This window comes from Mustelus asterias, chromosome 25 (genome assembly GCF_964213995.1).
Source record: "Mustelus asterias chromosome 25, sMusAst1.hap1.1, whole genome shotgun sequence".
Classification (NCBI taxonomy): domain Eukaryota; kingdom Metazoa; phylum Chordata; class Chondrichthyes; order Carcharhiniformes; family Triakidae; genus Mustelus; species Mustelus asterias.
In genome coordinates this window covers 12,851,611-12,870,635 of record NC_135825.1, presented here as the reverse complement: position 1 = coordinate 12,870,635, position 19,025 = coordinate 12,851,611, and the positions used below count along the sequence as shown (strand labels likewise).

General features: G+C 49.1%; 1 protein-coding gene across 1 annotated transcript in view; it reads right to left on the bottom strand.

Moving 5' to 3' along the window:
- The window catches only part of LOC144511801 (polymeric immunoglobulin receptor-like), a 103,214-nt gene extending 86,865 nt beyond the window's left edge, over positions 1-16,349 (bottom strand). The window contains exons 1-3 of the mRNA XM_078242137.1: positions 16,198-16,349; positions 10,307-10,633; positions 5,696-6,016 (exon numbers count right to left, since the gene is read on the bottom strand). Coding sequence (XP_078098263.1) covers positions 5,696-6,016; positions 10,307-10,633; positions 16,198-16,237 — 688 coding nt within the window. The 5' untranslated portion in view covers positions 16,238-16,349. The remainder of the gene's footprint in view (positions 1-5,695; positions 6,017-10,306; positions 10,634-16,197) is intronic.
- Between the last annotated feature and the right edge of the window lie 2,676 nt (positions 16,350-19,025).

Below are 19,025 nucleotides of genomic sequence, written 5' to 3'. Positions count from 1 at the left end.
GAGGAGTTGTGATAATACTTTTGATGCGCGATTAAATCACTCGGGATGCTGATCGTACCCGGGAAATAAAGGCTTTTATTAGTAACAAGAATGGAGCACACTATATAACAATACAATCCCAGACTAAAGGGTCACCAGGCAGTGCAGTGACCTTTATACTGCTACAGGTAGGCGGAGCCAACCGGAGTGTACCACAGAACAATACCAACAGGTAGAACGTCCCAACCCTAACCCCAACAGTGACAACAGTAACATATACACAAGATACCCATAGTGCTAACCATCTATGGTTCAGTACCCATAGTGGTAACCATCTCTGGTTCACCACATTCACCCCTCCTTTTAAACAAAGGCCAGTGGGGCAAACCAAAAAAAACAGTACGAACTGTCCATATATTCACAAGTTCAGTCGTATCGGAGGGCCGCACCGTCTCTGCGACCTCCTCAACACTGGCGGTAGCGCCGGTTCTGGTGACCGCGATGACCCTCTCTCCAAGGCGGTGTCCAGAGACTCCTCCAGTTCCTCACGGACAGGTGGACCACGAGGTGGCGACAACCTCCTGGACTCGAGCACGCCCCGAGGTGGCGACAATCTCCTGGACTCAGGCAAGCTGTACACGGGAGTAGGAGGGTTAAGTGGTGGTCCCGATACTGCCCGCGCCATGTCAGGAGGAGAGATAAAGGTCAAGGGGTCCCTAACCAGGGGTACAGGAGCGACAGGGGTTTCCAAGTCCCCTGCAGGCGCCAGATCGCGAATAGAGACCATGTCCTCTCGCCCGTCAGGATATGCCACATAGGCATATTGAGGGTTGGCGTGGAGGAGATAAAGAACAAAGGACAGTCCAGCACAGGAAACAGGCCCTTCGGCCCTCCAAGCCTGTGCCACTCCTTGGTCCAACTAGACCAATCGTTTGTATCCCTCCATTCCCAGGCTGCTCATGTGACTATCCAGGTAAGTCTTAAATGATGTCAGCGTGCCTGCCTCCACCACCCTACTTGGCAGCGCATTCCAGGCCCCCACCACCCTCTGTGTAAAAAACGTCCCTCTGATATCTGAGTTATACTTCGCCCCTCTCACCTTGAGCCCGTGACCCCTCGTGATCGTCACCTCCGACCTGGGAAAAAGCTTCCCACTGTTCACCCTATCTGTACCCTTCATAATCTTGTACACCTCTATTAGACCTCCCCTCATTCTCCATCTTTCCGGGGAGAACAACCCTAGTTTACCCAATCTCTCCTCATAGCTAAGACCCTCCATACCAGGCAACATCCTGGTAAACCTTCTCTGCACTCTCTCTAATGCCTCCACGTCCTTCTGGTAGTGCGGCGACCAGAACTGGACGCAGTACTCCAAATGTGGCCCAACCAGCGTTCTATACAGCTGCATCATCAGACTCCAGCTTTTATACTCTATACCCCGTCCTATAAAGGCAAGCATACCATATGCCTTCTTCACCACCTTCTCCACCTGTGTTGCCACCTTCAAAGATTTGTGGACTTGCACACCTAGGTCCCTCTGTGTTTCTATACTCCTGATGACTCTGCCATTTATTGTATAACTCCTCCCTACATTATTTCTTCCAAAATGTATCACTTCGCATTTATCCGGATTAAACTCCATCTGCCACCTCTCCGCCCAATTTTCCAGCCTATCTACATCCTGCTGTATTGCCCGACAATGCTCTTCGCTATCCGCAAGTCCAGCCATGGACCTGTTCAACCAAAGGGTTGGACTTGCGGGTCCTAACATGCCGCCGCAGGAGGACAGGTCCTGAGTACATCAACCAAGACGGCAGTGAGGTCCCAGAGGAAGACTTCCGAGGGAAGGTAAACATCCGCTCATGCGGGGTAGCGTCGGTTGCCGTACACAGGAGGGACCGGATTGAATGGAGCGCATCAGAAAGTACCTCTTGCCAACGGGAGACTGGAAGACCCTTAGACCTCAACGCCAGTAAGACAGCCTTCCAGACTGTAGCATTTTCTCTTTCAACTTGCCCGTTACCCCTGGGGTTGTAACTCGTAGTTCTACTTGAGGCAATACCTTTTGAGAGCAGGTATTGCCTCAAGTTGTCACTCATAAACAACGAGCCCCTATCACTGTGGATATAGCTGGGGTAACCGAACAGGGTGAAAAGATCCCGCAATGCTTTAATAACCGTGGCAGCGGTCATGTCTGAACAGGGAATGGCAAAAGGGAATCGGGAGTACTCGTCAATCACATTGAGGAAGTACACATTCCGATCTGTCGAAGGAAGGGGGCCCTTGAAATCCACACTCAGTCTTTCGAAAGGGCGAATGGCCTTAATGAGGTGTGCCCTGTCAGGTCGGAAGAAGTGCGGCTTGCATTCAGCACATACCTGGCAGCTTCGGGTTATTGACCTGACATCCTCCACCGAGTAGGGTAGATTCCGGGCCTTTACGAAATGGAAGAGCCGAGTGATCCCCGGATGGCAGAGATCATTGTGGAGGGCCTGTAACCGATCCTCCTGCACACTGGCACATGTTCCACGCGACAGGGCGTCTGAAGGCTCATTGAGCTTCCCTGGACGGTACATGATATCATAGTTGTAGGTGGAGAGTTCGATTCTCCACCTCAAGATTTTATCATTTTTGATCTTACCCCGTAACGTGTTGTTGAACATGAACGCCACGGACCGCTGGTCCGTGAGCAGGGTGAATCGTTTCCCAGCCAAGTAATGGCGCCAATGCCGTACGGCCTCCACAATGGCCTGAGCCTCTTTTTCCACCGCGGAGTGCCGAATTTCAGGGCCTTGGAGGGTGCGAGAGAAAAAGGCGACGGGCCTGCCCGCCTGGTTAAGTGTGGTGGCCAGGGCAAAGTCAGATGCATCACTCTCCACCTGAAAGGGTATGGATTCATCAACAGCGTGCATCGTGGCCTTCGCGATGTCAGCTTTTATCCCTTCAAAGGCTAAGCGAGCCTCTGCTGCCAGGGGAAAAGAGGTAGACTTTATGAGCGGATGGGCTTTGTCTGCATAGTTGGGAACCCACTGTGCGTAATACGAGAAGAAGCCTAAGCATCTTCTCAGTGCTTTGATGCTAGTGGGTAGGGGAAGTGCAAGGAGGGGACGCATACGGTCTGGATCAGGGCCAAGGACCCCGTTTTCCCCCATGTATCCGAGAATAGCTAGGCGGTGCTTGCTAAATACACACTTCTCCCTGTTATAGGTCAGATTCAGGCGAGACGCAGTGCGTAAAAACTTTAGGAGATTGGCATCGTGGTCCTGCTGGTCATGGCCGCAGATAGTGACATTGTCCAGGTACGGGAAGGTAGCCCGTAGCCCGTTTTGGTCCACCATTCGGTCCATTGCACGCTGGAAGACCGAGACCCCATTCGTGACGCCAAAGGGACCCCTTAATAAGTGGTAAAGACCACCATCCGCTTCAAAGGCAGTATATTTTCGGTCCTCTGGGCGAATGGGGAGCTGGTGGTAAGCTGACTTCAAGTCGATGGTGGAGAACACCCGGTACTGTGCAATCTGGTTGACCATGTCAGATATGCGCGGGAGAGGATACGCGTCCAGCTGCGTGTACCTATCAATGGTCTGACTATAGTCTATGACCATCCGGGGTTTGTCTCCAGTCTTAACCACCACGACTTGTGCTCTCCATGGGCTAGAGCTAGGTTGAATGATCCCTTCCCTGAGGAGCTGCTGAACCTCAGATCGAATAAAGATCTGATCCTCAGCGCTGTAACACCTGCTCTTAGTTGCAATGGGCTTGCAGCCTGGCACGAGATTCTCGAATAAAGATGGCGGGGTGATTCTGAGTGTCGAGAGACTGCACGTGGAGCGCGCTGGGCAATTTGGAGGCTGCTGTTCTCCCACTGAAAGTGGAGGGAGTGGCCCATTGTACTGCAGGGTCACACTCCTCAGGTGGACCATAAAGTCTAGTCCCAGGAGTATCGGAGCACAAAGGTGCGGTAACACGAGGAGCCTGAAGTTCTCATAAACTGTGCCCCGCACCGTTAGGTTCACCACGCAGCTCCCAAGCACGGTAACAGATCGGGACCTCGACGCCATAGAAATTGTCTGTCTGACAGTCTGTACTCGAAGCCCGCACTGTTTCACGGTGTCAGGATGAATGAAACTCTCCGTGCTCCCACTGTCAAACAGACAATGTAATAGGCGTCCATTTACCTCTATGCCCATCATGGACTTGTCGAGTCGGTGAGGCTTGGCCTGGTCCAGGATGATTGACGCCACCGTTGAGCCTGGAGTGCAACTGCAAGCAGCTGAGATGGTTGATGATGATGATGACCCCTGCTGGTCGTCTGCGGTTGGTGCCGACCAAAATGGCTGCTCCCATGGATTGCACGTGGTCGGTGGCGCTGAAAGTGGCGGCACCTGCAGGTCGCATGCGTCTTGCGCCGTCGTCATCAGGAATGGCGGCGTTCGTGAACCGCACGTGGTGGAAGACCTCGATGAAGCCGGAGACAAGGAGACAGATTCCGGAGAATCACCCGCCGCACTGCTAGGCTTCGAGGGTGGTTTAGCTCTGCATACTTTGGCATAGTGCCCTTTCTTCCCACACGCAGAGCAAAATACCGTTCTGGCCGGACATCGCTGCCGAGGGTGTTTCGCCAATCCACAGAAATAGCACCGTGGGCCTCCTGGAGCTGCCGCCGTCGTCAGGTCTGAGGTTGAAGGCATGATCGCGCAGTTTCTCGGAGCCGCTGGGTAGTGTTGAGTCGGTGGCTGTACTTGCCACGACGTTCCCACGTGGTCGGTGGGGTAAGTTTCTAGACTTCTGGAGGCCGTTTACATCGTGTCCGCCAATTCCACCGTCTTAGCTAGGTCTAAGTTACCTTGCTCTGGCAGCCGCAGGCGAATGTAGGATGAGCCGATTCCCGCCACGAATGCATCTCGGATCAAATCGTTAGTATACTGGGTCGCCGACACTGGCTTGCAATTGCAGGCTCTGGCTAGCTGCTGAAATTCGCGCAGGTACTGTCCTGTCGTTTCACCGGGCTGCCGCCGTCGAGTGGCGAGAAGGTGTCGAGCATGGATCTCGTTTGGCGGTTTGTTGTACAGTTTCTTAAGTAGTTCGATGGCCCCTGTGTAGTCTTGGGCATCGCGGATTGATGAGTATACAGTGTCGCTTACCCTTGCGTGGAGGACCCGCAGTCTATCGGCGTCATATTGAATGGCTGTTGAGGCCTCGATATAGTCTTGAAAACACTTGAACCAATGGTCGAAAGTGTTCGACGCTCCTGCTGCACGCGGATCTAAGGTCAGTCGATCGGGTTTTTACAGTTGCTCCATGGTTTTTTTTTACCAAAATTGTTACCAATAAAATTGATGCGCGATTAAATCACTCGGGATGCTGATCGTACCCGGGAAATAAAGGCTTTTATTAGTAACAAGAATGGAGCACACTATATAACAATACAATCCCAGACTAAAGGGTCACCAGGCAGTGCAGTGACCTTTATACTACTACAGGTAGGCGGAGCCAACCGGAGTGTACCACAGAACAATACCAACAGGTAGAACACCCCAACCCTAACCCCAACAGTGACAACAGTAACATATGTACAAGTACCCATAGTGCTAACCATCTATGGTTCACCACAACCTTATTAAACTGAGTTCACACAGCACACAGCAGCTGTCCTGTGTTATTGCAGCCAGATCACATTATCAGAGCTATAATCAATCTTCTGAAATATTCTTACCTGAGAAAACCTTCAGTATTACAACATCTGAAATATGTATTTCGTATAGAGGTCCACACCAGTATGTTCCTGTATCTGTCTCCTTAAGTTGTTGTATGGTTACAGAAATGCTACCATTGGTATTAGCGATCGATGTTCTTGCATCAACATTCCAACCTCTGTCTCCAGAAATGCTCGATATCAGATTGCAACAGTTTTTTGAAGTTTCCTTACACCACCAGATTTCTTGGTGTTTTTGCTGTGTTGCCTGTGGACATTCCACAGTGATGGTTTCTCCCACTGCAGCTTTCATCACTATCGAGGCAGTTTGTGTCCGTAAAACTGTTGGTGAAACATAACGTTTTAAGAAAGCTGGAAATATCCCAACAACCAATTGTAGACAATCCTTTTGGTCCAATGCTAGCCAGTGCTTCACAAGGGGACACACACAAGTCCTGGGTGGGACTGGAATCAAGAATCTTAAAGCAGAGATGGAGGACATTCGGCCTGTCATGTCTGTGCTAGCTCTTTGAAAATTTATTGTCCTGTTGAATCCCACGGCCCAGCTTCCCCCACAACCCTGCACATTAATCCCCTCCAAACACATGTCCAACTGCCTTTTAAATCCCTTCCTCATTTTCAATACATTGATTAGGTTTCTCTTTAATATTCTCTGTTCCAAGGACATTGATCCCAGTTTCTCCAATCTGTCCACATAACCAAACTCCCTCATCCCTGGCATCATCCTGGTAAATCCGCTCTGTGCCCTTGCCAGGGCCTTGACCTCCTTCCTCGAGTGTGGTGCCCAGAATTGAACCCAGTACTCCAGCAGAGACCTAATCAGTGATTAGTAAAGGTTTAGTGGAACGCCTCATTTCTCTAATTAATACTCCAATTTTATTTATTTATTTTATTATCACAGGTAGGCACAGTGCAACCAAGTTATTGTGAAAATCCCCAAGTCGCCACACTCCGGCACCTGCTTGGGTGCACTGAGGGAGAATTTAGCATGGTCAATGCACCTAACCAGCACGTCTTTTGGTCTGTGGGAGGAAACCAGAGCACCCGGAGGACACCCACACAGAGACGGGGAGAATGCGCAGACTCTGCACAGACAGTGAGCCAAGCCAGGAATTGAACCCAGGTCCCTGGTGCTGTGAGGCAGCAGTGCCAACCACTGTGCCACCGTGCCGTCCCCAAGAATCGCACAACTGCCTCTCAACCTGCCCTTCCACTAGTGGGGTGTTGCTAACAGAGTGCACCGGAACCCAACTCCAGCATCTCCAAACTGGGCCCGGGGACAAGCGTGAGGAGGCCCTGGGGAAGAGAGCTGACCACAAGACCCAAGAGTGAGACTCTGTTGAGCAAAGTCCTAGGCCAGGATGGAGGGTGGAAGAGGGTGACTGCTGTTTGTGTGTGTGTGTGCGTGTGCGTGTCTGTGTATGTGTGCGCGGCAGTGAGAGAGAGAATGTGTGTGAGGGAGAGAGTAAGTGAGAAAGAGAGAGAGAGAGTGTGTGCATGTGTGTGTGGAGGGGTTGGAGGAGAGTGAGAGGGAGAGTGTGTGTGTGTGTTTGTGTGTGTGTGGAGAGAGTGAGAGCGAGTGAGAGAAAGGTAGAGTGCGTGTGTGATTGTGAGAGAGAATAAGAGACAGATAGAGTGTGTGTGGTAGTGAGAGTGAAAGAAAGTTTGTGAGCGAAAGAGTGAGAGAGAGTGAGAGAGAGAGTGAGAGGGAGAGTGTGTGTGTGAGAGAGACATGATCAAATGTGGAAAAGAAATTCTCCCAGAGAGATGAGGAAAACTTGCTGGTCATTTATGGGTGACATTTTACAATAGTTTCAGGCCACAAGCCATTGTTAGGTCTATTTAGAGAAGCCGGTGCCACTAATTGCCTCTGTAAGGATGCAGAGATGGGCTCCTTTGTTTGCAGCGTACAGTTATACGTTTCAGCATCACCCTGGAACGCAGATATCACGAGCAGATGCAATTAGCTGTTGCCTTTGCCACAAACAGTCGCACCACCACCGGTTCCTCAAGAGATTATACTGGCTCTGCATCTGGTAGAGACCTTGCCAGTCTCAGCGAAACATATAAAACTGTGGAAAAAAGAGAGCCGGTATGGTCAGAAGTAAAGAAGATGGTAATACGAGGGTGGTGATATAAGTCAGAGTAGCTCAAACCCTACCAAAGTAGAAGGATGGAGATAACCTGTGAAGATGGGGTGTTGCTGTGGGTGGCGAGAGTTTCTCGTGCCGCCCCTGGGGAGATGACTCCAGGAAGGTATGGTGGCACAGTGGTTAGCACTGCTGCGTCGCAGCACCAGGGACCAAGGTTTGATTCCCGCCTTGGGTCACTGTCTGTGTCGTGTCTGCATGTTCTTTCCGTGTCTGTGTGGGTTTCCTCCGGGTGCTCTGGTTTCCTCCCACACTCCAAAGACGTGCTGGTTAGGTGAATTGGCCACGCTAAATTCTCCCTCAGTGTACCCGAACGGGCGCCGGATTGTGGCGACTTGGGGATTTTCACAGTAACTTCATTGCAGTGTGAATGTGAGCCTACTTGTGACTTTAACTTTAACACCTGTTACAAGAACTGCACCACTCCCATCCAGGTCAAAGTAGAATGAAGGCCCCAGGTATATGTGTTTTCACCAGGCATTGACAGGGAAACAGAACAGGTGGATTGTTAGTGCTCTAGTTATGAAGCTCAATGGGCTTCACCACCACAGATGAATTTGCATCTTTGGGAATGGCCTTGTCGACCTTTGTCGAAGTTACATTTGGATTTTGCCGGGCCATTTCTGGGTCATGTGTTTCGTATATTAGTTGTAGTTGGATGTGCAGTTGATGAAGTCCCCAACAGCCACGGACACCATTGATCGATTGAGGAAATTCTCTGCTATCCATGGCATTCCGGAAGTGGTTGTGTCGGACAATGGCACATCATTCACTGTGGAAGAATTCCAAAAATTCCTCAAGTCCAATGGCATTCACCATGTGAGGTCAACACCTTCCCACGCAGCCTCAAATGGACCAGTGGAGAGTGCGGTACAAACACTCAGGTCCAGAGACTGGAATTCTCTGGACTGATTCAACCTTTGATGAGTTTTCCATTTCTGTCACTCTTTTCACTTTAACACTAATCCTGTTCTTTATTCCTCCATAGTTGTATTTTGGATTTTAGGGGGAAGGATTGTGGCCCTTTAATTGGGGTGGGGGAGTGCTTAGAGGGCCATGTGATTGGGTCAGGCCCTGTGGATTCTCAAGCGTGGAAGCTGAGCCAATCAGCAAGAGGGTGTGAACCACAGGTTGAGGAATGTCTTGCAGTTGGAGCCAGGGAGCCGAGTAGTAGATTCGCATTGTAATTCAGTCTGACCTTGGTGTATATATATATATATATATATATATTCCTCTTGCGAAGAACAAAGAACAGTACAGCACAGGAACAGGCCCTTCAGCCCTCCAAGCCTGTGCTGATCATGTTTACCTGTCTAGACCTACTGCTTATATCTCTCTATTCCCCGTTTGTTCCTATGCCTATTGATATAAGTCTTAAATGTGCCTCAACCACCTCACTTGGGACTGCATTCCAGGCCCCCACCACCCTCTGTGTAAAAAGCTTCCCCCTCACATCTCCACTGAACCTTTCCCCCCTTAACTTGAACCAGTGCCCCCTTGTAATTGTCATTTCTGCCCTGGGAAAAAGCTTCCAACTGTTCACCCTATCTATACCTCTCACAATTTTATAAACTTCTACCAGGTCGCCCCTCAGCCTCCGTCTTTCCAGGGAGAACAACCCCAGTTTATTCAATCTCTCCTCATAGCTAATACCCTCCGTACCAGGCAACATCCTGGTAAACCTTTTCCTCACTCTCTCCAAAGCCTCCACATACTTCTAATGGTGTGGTGACCAGAATTGGGCACAGCATTCCAAATGTGGCCTAACCAACGTTTGAGACAATTGTAACATAATTTGCCAACTTTTATACTCGATGCCCAGTCTGATGAAGGCAAGCATGCCATATTGTTGGCAATAAAGCCTTTATTGATTCAAACCACATTGAGTCACCCTCGATCTATTACAAGTTACTCTGGAGACACAAAGCAATGAATTCAATCTCCTTCCAAACCTGCAACATCTAACACCTAGAAGGAGGAGGGACGCAGGTGCATGGGAACACCACCACTTACAAGCTTCCCTCCAAAACACACACCATCCAGACTGGGGAATATATCGCCGTTCCTTCACTGTCATTGGCTCAATCCTGGAACTCCCTCCCTAACAGCACTGTGGGTGTCCGTCCACTTCATGAGCTGCAGTGATTCAAGAAGGCAGTTCAAGGATAATTAGGGATGTGCAATAAATGCTGTTCCAGACACTCACATCGCATGAAAGAATCAATAAAGGAGTCTTGGGTGGAATATGATTTTTGGTTTGTAAGAGTATAAATGGAAAGGATGCGGAAATAGGTTAATGGAAATGGATAGAAATGGGAATATGGGAGGTCACCACTTGTACATGAGGAGTTGTGATAATACTTTATTAATCTGAGTTCACACAGCACACAGCAGCTGTCCTGTGTTATTGCAGCCAGATCACATTATCAGAGCAAGAATCAATCTTCTGAAATATTCTTACCTGACAAAACCTTCAGTATTATAACATCTGAAGCATGGATACTGTTTTGTTCTGGAGGTCCACACCAGTATGTTCCTGTGTCTGTCTCCTGAAGTTGTTGTATGGTTACAGAAATTTTACCATTGGTATTAGCGATCGATGTTCTTGCATCACCATTCCAGACTCTGTCTCCGTCAATGCTCGATATACGATTGCAATAATTATTTGAAGTTGCCTTACACCACCGGATTACATGGTGTTTTTGCTGTGTTGCCTGTGGACATTCCACAGTGATGGTTTCTCCCACTGCAGCTTTCATCACTATCGAGGCAGTTTGTGTCCGTAAAACTGTTGGTGAAACATAACATGTTAAGAAAGCTGGAAATATCCCAACACCCAATTGTAGACAATCCTTTTGGTCCAATGCTAGCCAGTGCTTCACAAGGGGATACACACAAGTCCTGGGTGAGACTGGAATCAAGAATCTTAAAGCAGAGATGGAGGACATTCGGCCTATCATGGCTGTGCCAGCTCTTTGGAAATTTATTGTCCAATTGAATCCCACGGCCCAGCTTCCCCCACAACCCTGCACATTAATCCCCTCCAAACACATGTCCAACTGCCTTTTAAATCCCTTCCTCATTTTGAATACATTGATTAGATTTCCCTTTAATCTGCTCTGTTCCAAGGACAAAATTCCCAGTTTCTCCAATCTGTATATGTGTGTGTGTGTGTGAGTGTGTGTGTGCGTGTGTGTATGTGTGTGTGTATTTTTGTGTGTTTGTGTGTGTGTGTGTATGTGAGTGTCGTGCATGCTTGCGTGCATGTGTATGTATGTGTGCATGTGTGTGTGTGTACGACTATGTGTGCGCATGTGTATGTGAGTGTGTGTGCATGTATGTGCATGTGTGTGTGTGTGTGCATGCATATGCGTGTGTGCGTATGTAAGTGCATGTATGTGAGTGCGTGCATGTGGCGGTGTGTGTGTGTATTTTTTTAGGTATATGTGCGTGTGTGTGAGTGCGTATGCGTGTGTGTGCTTTTGTGAGTGTGTATGTGAGTGTGTGTGCGTGTGTGTGCATGTGTGTGTATATGTGCATGTGTGTGTATGTGCATGTGTGTTTATGTGTGTGTGTATGTGTGTGTGTATGTGTGTGTGTTTGTCTGTGTGTGTGTGTGTATCTGTATGTGCGTGCGTGCGTATATGTGCATGTGTGTGTATGTGCGTGTGTATGTGTGTGTGTTTGTGTGTGTGCGTGTGTGTGTATATGTGTGTGTGTGTGTATGTATGTGTGCGTATGTGCGTGTGTGTGTATGTGTGGGTGCGTATGTGCGTGTGTATGTGTGTGTGCATGTGTGTATGCGTGTGTGTATGTGCGTGTGTGTGTGTATGTGCGTGTGTATGTTTGTGTGTGTGCGTTTGTGTGTGTGTGTGTGTGCGTATGTGTGTATGCATGTGTGTATGCGTGTGTTTATGTATGTGTGTGTATGTGCATGTGTATGTGTGTGTGTTTGTGTGAGTGCAGTGTGTGCGTGTGTGTATGTGCGTGTGTGGGTGCATGTGCGTGTGTATGTGTGTGTGTGTGTATGTGTGTATGCATGTGTGTATGCGTGTGTGTGTCAATATGTGTGTGTGTATGTTCGTGTGTGTCTGTGTGTGTGTACGTGCGTGTGTATGTGTGTGTATGCGTGTGTGTATGTGCGTGTGTGTGTGTGTGTGTATGTGCATGTGTATGTGTATGGGTTTGTGTGTGTGCGTTTGTGTGTGTATGTGTGTGTGTGTGCGTATGTGTGTACGTGTGTGTGTATGTGCGTGTGTATGTGTGTGTGTTTGCGTGTGTGCGTGTGTGTATGTGCGTGTGTGTGTGCATGTGCGCATGTGTGTGTGTGTGTATGTGCGTGCGTATGTGTGGATGCGTGTGTGTATGCGTGTATGTGTGTGTGTATGTTCGTGTGTGTGTGTGTTTGTGTGAGTGCAGTGTGTGTGTGTATGTGCGTGTGTGTGTGCATGTGTGTGTGTGCGTATGTGTGTATGCATGTGTGTATGCGTGTGTGTGTCTATATGTGTGTGTGTATGTTTGTGTGTGTCTGTGTGTGTGTACGTGCGTGTGTATGTGTGTGTGTGTGTATGCGTGTGTGTATGCGTGTGTGTGCGTGCGTGTGTGTGTGTGTGTGTGTGTGTATGTGCATGTGTATGTGTATGGGTTTGTGTGTGTGCGTTTGTGTGTGTATGTGTGTGTGTGTGTGTGTGCGTATGTGTGTACGTGTGTGTGTATGTGCGTGTGTATGTGTGTGTGTTTGCGTGTGTGCGTGTGTGTGTATGTGCGTGTATGTGTGTGTGTGTGCGTGTGTGTGTGTATGTGCGTGTGTATGTGTGTGTGTTTGCGTGTGTGCGTGTGTGTGTATGTGCGTGTGTATGTGTGTGTGTTTGCGCGTGTGTGTGTATGTGCGTGTGTGTGTGCATGTGCGCATGTGTGTGTATGTGCGCATGTGTGTGTGTGTGTGTATGTGCGTGTGTATGTGTGTGTGTGCATATGTGTGTATGCGTGTATGTGTGTGTGTATGTTCGTGTGTGTGTATGTGTGTGTGTATGTATGTGTGTGTGTATGTGTATGCGTGTATGTGTGTGTGTATGTTCGTGTGTGTGTATGTGTGTGTGTATGTATGTGTGTGTGTATGTGTATGCGTGTATGTGTGTGTGTATGTTCGTGTGTGTGTATGTGTGTGTGTATGTATGTGTGTGTGTATGTGTATGCGTGTATGTGTGTGTGTATGTTCGTGTGTGTGTGTGTGTGTTCTGTGAACAAAGAACAAAGAACAAAGAAAATTGCTGCACAGGAACAGGCCCTTCGGCCCTCCAAGCCTGCACCGACCATGCTGCCCGACTTAACTAAAACCCCCTACCCTTCCGGGGACCATATCCCTCTATTCCCATCCTATTCATGTACTTGTCAAGACGCCCCTTAAAAGTCACTACCGTATCCGCTTCCACTACCTCCCCCGGCAACGGGTTCCAGGCACCCACTACTCTCTGTGTAAAACATCTGCCTCGTACATTTCCTTTAAACCTTGCCCCTCGCACCTTAAACCTGTGCCCCCAGTAATTGACTCTTCCACCCTGGGAAAAAGCTTCTGACTATCCACTCTGTCCGTGCCTCTCATAATTTTGTAGACTTCTATCAGGTCTCCCCTCAACCTCCGTCGTTCCAGTGAGAACAAACCAAGGGGGGAATTTTACCATTTTGAGTCTAAGTGCCGAGTCTGGGCGTCAAATAGATCCGCGCCTGGAATCCTCTTTCCAGCGTGCCCGTACGCGTTTTGCCGGCTCCGGCCCGATCGCGCTGTGGGCGGGGCTTAGCGCTGGCGGACCGATCGGAGCTCTGAACTGCGCATGCGCAGTTTGAAAAAAATCTGACAGCGCGCCTGGGAGCGAAAAAAAAATGCAGAAAGCGGAGAAAGCAGCTCTCTGACGTTCATCCTCTGGTCGGTGGTGGTGGGCGGGGTGGGGGGGTGGGGGGCGGTGGGGGGGGGGGGGTTGTGGGCGGGGGTGGTGTGGGAGGGGAGGGGGTGTGACCGATCACCCCCTGGGGGGGGGGGGGGGGGTGGAGAGGGCGTGTGACATCTCATCCCCTGGGAGGGGGTGGGGGAGTGGGAGGGGAGGGGATGTGACTGATCATCCCCTGGGGGGGGGGGAGGACAGGGGGTGTGACGTCTCATCCTCTGGTCTGGGGTGGGGGGGGGGTTCCGCTGCCTGTCTGCGGCCGATCCCTCCTTCCACCATCACTGGTTCACTACCAGCCACAGCCATCTCTCCCGCTCTCTCGCACCTGCAGGGAAGAGTAATCTGTGGCTGGTAGTGAACCAGTGATGGTGGAAGGAGGGATTGGCCACAGACAGGCAGCAGAATTCCCCCGACCAGAGGATGAGACGTCACACCCTCTCTCCTCCCCCACCACCCACCTCCCCGCCCCCCAGAGGATGAGACATCACACCCCCTCTCCTCCCCCCCACCCCTCCTCCCAGGGAATGATCGGTCGCACCCCCTTCCCTCCACCCCCCGCAGGGGATGAGACGTCACACTCCCCCCTCCTCCTCCCGCCCCGACCAGAGGATGACCTGGGTCAGAGAGCCGTTGCAGTCTCTGACCCCGCTCTTCAGAGGCTGACGCGGCGACTTCAGACTTTTAGTTTGCAGGTCGGTAACAGCACGGATGCGGATCGGGCCAGAAGACGGTAAAGTGGGATTTGGTGGTAGAATCGGGCCACCCGATTCGGGCGTGGGCCGGACCCGCAGCCGAATCGGGTGTCAGTAAAGGCGCGATCTGCTCGGATTCGGGTGCAGATCGCGTTAAAGGCCCGACGCCCAACTTTACCGTGATTTGGTAAAATCAGGCCCCAAGTTTCTCCAATCTCTCCTCAGAGCTAATGCCCTCCATACCAGGCAACATCCTGGTAAATCTTTTCTGTACCCTCTCCAAAGCCTCCACATCCTTCTGGTAGTGTGGCGACCAGAATTGAACACTATATTCCAAGTACATACATACTTTGGACCTGCTCCTTCAGGATTGAGCCAATCGTGACAGCGGCCATCTTTGTGATGCATTTGGTGACTGGATGTGTTCTGGGACAGCTGCCTTCGCAGTAGGATGTGGGGTACAGGAATGCGACACCAACTCACCGAGAGAGAGAAGCACATTCTGCAGGTCAGCCCCTCAGCCTAGCACTGGGGTGAGGCCAAGCCAGTCGATTTCAAGCCTGTACTCTTCCAGAAGGAACAACATATCCTGCTTTTCGAGTAATGTCCTTTTTTCCTTTGTGTTATCACAAGCAGGAGTGAATCAGGTAATGGCCTCAATTATAGAACCTCAGCACCAGGGCTGTGATCTCGTTCATCTTCCCAGCCTGATAAATATTTTATAAAGATAAAAACCTGGGTCATGTGAAGCCACATTCTCTGTGAATATAGAGGCTCCTTTAGTCCCCAGAAGTTTTGTCCACGTTTCTTTAGTTGCATTTGAAGCAGAAACGCAATATCGAAAATGCAAAGTTAATATATATTATGAAGCGATGTTAATTGGTCAGAAATGACGGTGTGTTATCTTATGCAATAGAAAGGATGGCAGGAAAGATAGTTTAGGGCGCAGGCAAGAATTTCTTCAACGTGATATTTGCTTAATGTGTTGGGAAGTAATGGGTTTAATCCGTATCCTGAGATATTTGATTTCCATGTGGGCAAAGTAGTAAAGTTTATTTATTAGTGTCAATAGTCGGCTGACATTGACATTGCAACGAAGTTACCGTGAAAATCCCCTAGTCGCCACACTCAGGTGCCTGAGGGAGAATTTAGCATGGCCAATGGCATCTAACCAGCGCATCTTTCGAACTGTGGGAGGAAACCGGAGCACCCGGAGGAAACTCACGCAGACACGGGGAGAATGTGCAGACTCCACACAGACAGTGACCCAAGCTGTGAATCGAACCCAAGTCCCTGGCACTGTGAGGCAGCAGTGCTAACCACTCTGTCACCGTATTTGGGTTTCTGGATTAATTTGTAAATTATACTCATCTGTTCACATTCCTGTAATGTCCTCCGATATTCCACTATCCCCCTCCCTGAGGGGACTCCCCATTCCTCTGAAACCAAGTGCCCCACCATTAATGGCCGTGTTTTCAATTAGATCCAACATTTTGAGACTCCGTTGTCAAACCTCTCCTCCTCGCCAACTCCCTCTCCCCCTCTTCAAAACCCATCTCTTCGACTGAGCTTTTGGTTCACCCTTTCCACCTGCCCTCCTTTGGCCCAGAGTCTGTGTTTCTTCACTCCTCTGTGAACAACTTTGAGCCATTTTCCTCAGATGAAGATTCTACATAAACATGAACTGTCATTCCAAATATAGAACAGGAAAATCTTACTTGATATCAAAGTGAGGAGCAGCAACGCGGTGAACCTCATGGTCCCGGCAAAAGTATCCACAGTTTTCAGCACAAGTGTCTCTAAATCGGCCAAAGGATCTGCACTGAATCATTTACTTCATCATAGCAGTGGAAGTATCTCCCCCACACCCAAAGGTTCAGAGAAGTTGACCAACCACACTCTTTCACAACTTGGTTTGTGTTGATGTCAACGGTTGCAGTTGCAGGAAATGATCTGTCCCTGGCTGACTGTTGTCAAAGTACAACGTTACATCAAGATGTTATCAAAGGAAAGACATCTTCTTTGGAAAGACATTTTCAGTTGGAACTTCTGTTTGTTCTGCTTTTTGCTGTAATGTGCATTGAAGCAATAAATCACCCTCCTTGGTGCTTTCCGTCAGAAATTAATTCCAATGCATCCTGTTTGAATCATGAACAACAATTCAATTTGAGGGATGGGAATCAGTGTGACTTGGTTTTCAGGGAGTGTGAAGAGGAACAGGACTGAGGGTGTTTTAACTTAAAGCACATCTATAGTATTTTGAACTGGGCTGTTTGCTCCCTCAGGTTTACGAGATCCAAAGAGAGACCGAGCTTATCAGATTTCCATTCATTTATTATCAGAGATCTATCGACCTTTAATGTTTGAATGATTCTTTCTCTACACCCCAGCTATGACAGTAACACTATATTCAGCACCCTCTCCTTTCCTCCACCCCTATATACTCTGTGAACGGTATGCATTGTCTGTATAGAGTGCAAGAAACAATACTTTTCACTGTATCCCAATACATGTGACAATAATAAATAAAAATAAATCAAATCAATTACAGAGGCTGACAGTGCGACACTCAAAATCTGACATGTAACTTTAGTGAGACCACCTAACCAGCCATGATGAAACTCTGTGCCCCTCCCCTGCCCCTTCCAAACCTCCACCCCAGCTGAAAATGCCAATGTTCCTCAGCTGAAGCATTGGATATGATCAATGGTCCATCCTACTCATTCAGTTTGCTCTGGTCAAGCAGGAGGGCACTTCATTGAGATGGGGCAGGTGTTGCAGGTGTCACCATTGGCACATGTTCAGTGCCTACCAGATCCACACTGCCAGAAACATGTTTGCATTGGAGGCATGGCCAAGGACAGGATACATCACTCAGGATGCACCCTTTCTAAATAATTGTCTGCACGGATTCTGGATCTCGCTCCTGGACAATTTGCTCTTGAGCGCTGGAACCTTGTCCTGGAGTGGAGCATGTGGTCCGTGTTCCAGATTCAAAGGAGTAATGGATTGTAGAATTATACAGCACAGAAAGAGGCCACCTGACCCATTGTGTCCGTGCTGGCTCTTAGAAAGGGCTATCCAATTTTCTCCCGCGCTCCCTTGATCTTTCCTGAAATATTTGCTCCCATTCAGACACGGTTTTTAATTCATTCATGGGATATGGTCATTGCTGACTCGGCCAGCATTTATTGGCCATCCCTAATTGCCCTTGAGATGTCAATTAAGGCCCACTTCTATGGGTCTGGAGTCACAGGTAGATCAGGACAGTGGATTTCTTTCCCTAAAAGGATATTAGTGAAACAGATGGGCTTTTACAACAATCGACAAAAGTTTCACAATGAAACCATACAGGTGGGATTTGAACCTGGGTCCCCAGAGCATTGCTCTAGTCCTCTGGACAATACCATTACATCACCACCTCCCCTAAGATAATTGACTTCCAGCAACCATAACCATCTTCCTCTGTATTGGGTCTGACTCGAATGGTGACCTTTCCCCGATTCCCATTAACTCCAGTTTTGCTGGGGCTCCTTGATGCCACACTTTGTCAAATGCTGCTTTGATGTAAAGGGCAGTCACCGCACCTCACCTCTGGAGTTCAGCTCTTTGGCTGCGTTGTGGAGGTCACGGGGTAGTTGTCATGGGGTTCGGTGTCTTTCATTATTGCAATGGAGAGGGATAGGGCCATACAGCAGGGCATAGTTTACAATTAGGGGAGAGGTAATTATGATGCGATTAGGCAGGAATTAGGAAGCATAGGATGGGAACAGAAATTGTCAGGGAAAGGCACTAATGATAAGTGGAACTTTTTCAAGGGGCAAATACTGCACGTCCTTGATAGGTATGTCCCTGTCAGGCAGGGAGGAAATGGCCGAGTGAGGGAATCATGGCTCACAAAAGAGGTTGAATGTCTTGTCAAGAGGAAGAAGGAGGTAAGGTTGAGAAAACAAGGTTCAGTTGGCTCGATGGAGGGTTACAAGTTAGCAAGAAATGAGCTGAAAAAGGGGCTTAGGAGAGCTCGGAGGGGGCATGAGAAGTCCTTGGTGGGTCGGATCAAGGAAAACCCCAAGGCTTTTTACTCTTATGTGAGGAATAAAAGAATGGCCAGGGTGAGGTTAGGGCCGGTCAAGGACGGCAGTGGGTTTTGTGCATGGAGTCAGAAGAGATAGGAGAGGTGATGAATGAATACTTTTCTTCGGTGTTCACCAAGGAGAGGGGCCATGTTTTTGAGGAAGAGAGGGTGTCACAGGCTGATAGGCTGGAGGAAGTAGATGTTCAGAGGGAAGATGTACTAGCAATTTTGAATAAACTGAAGGTTGATAAGTCCCCTGGGCCTGATGAAATATACCCTAGGATTCTTTGGGAGGCAAGGGATGCGATAGCAGAGCCTTTGGCATTGATATTTGGGTCCTCACTGTCCACGGGGATGGTGCCAGAGGACTGGAGAGTGGCGAATGTTGTTCCTCTGTTTAAGAAAGGGAATAGAAATGACCCTGGTAATTATAGGCCGGTTAGTCTTACTTCGGTGGTCGGTAAGTTGATG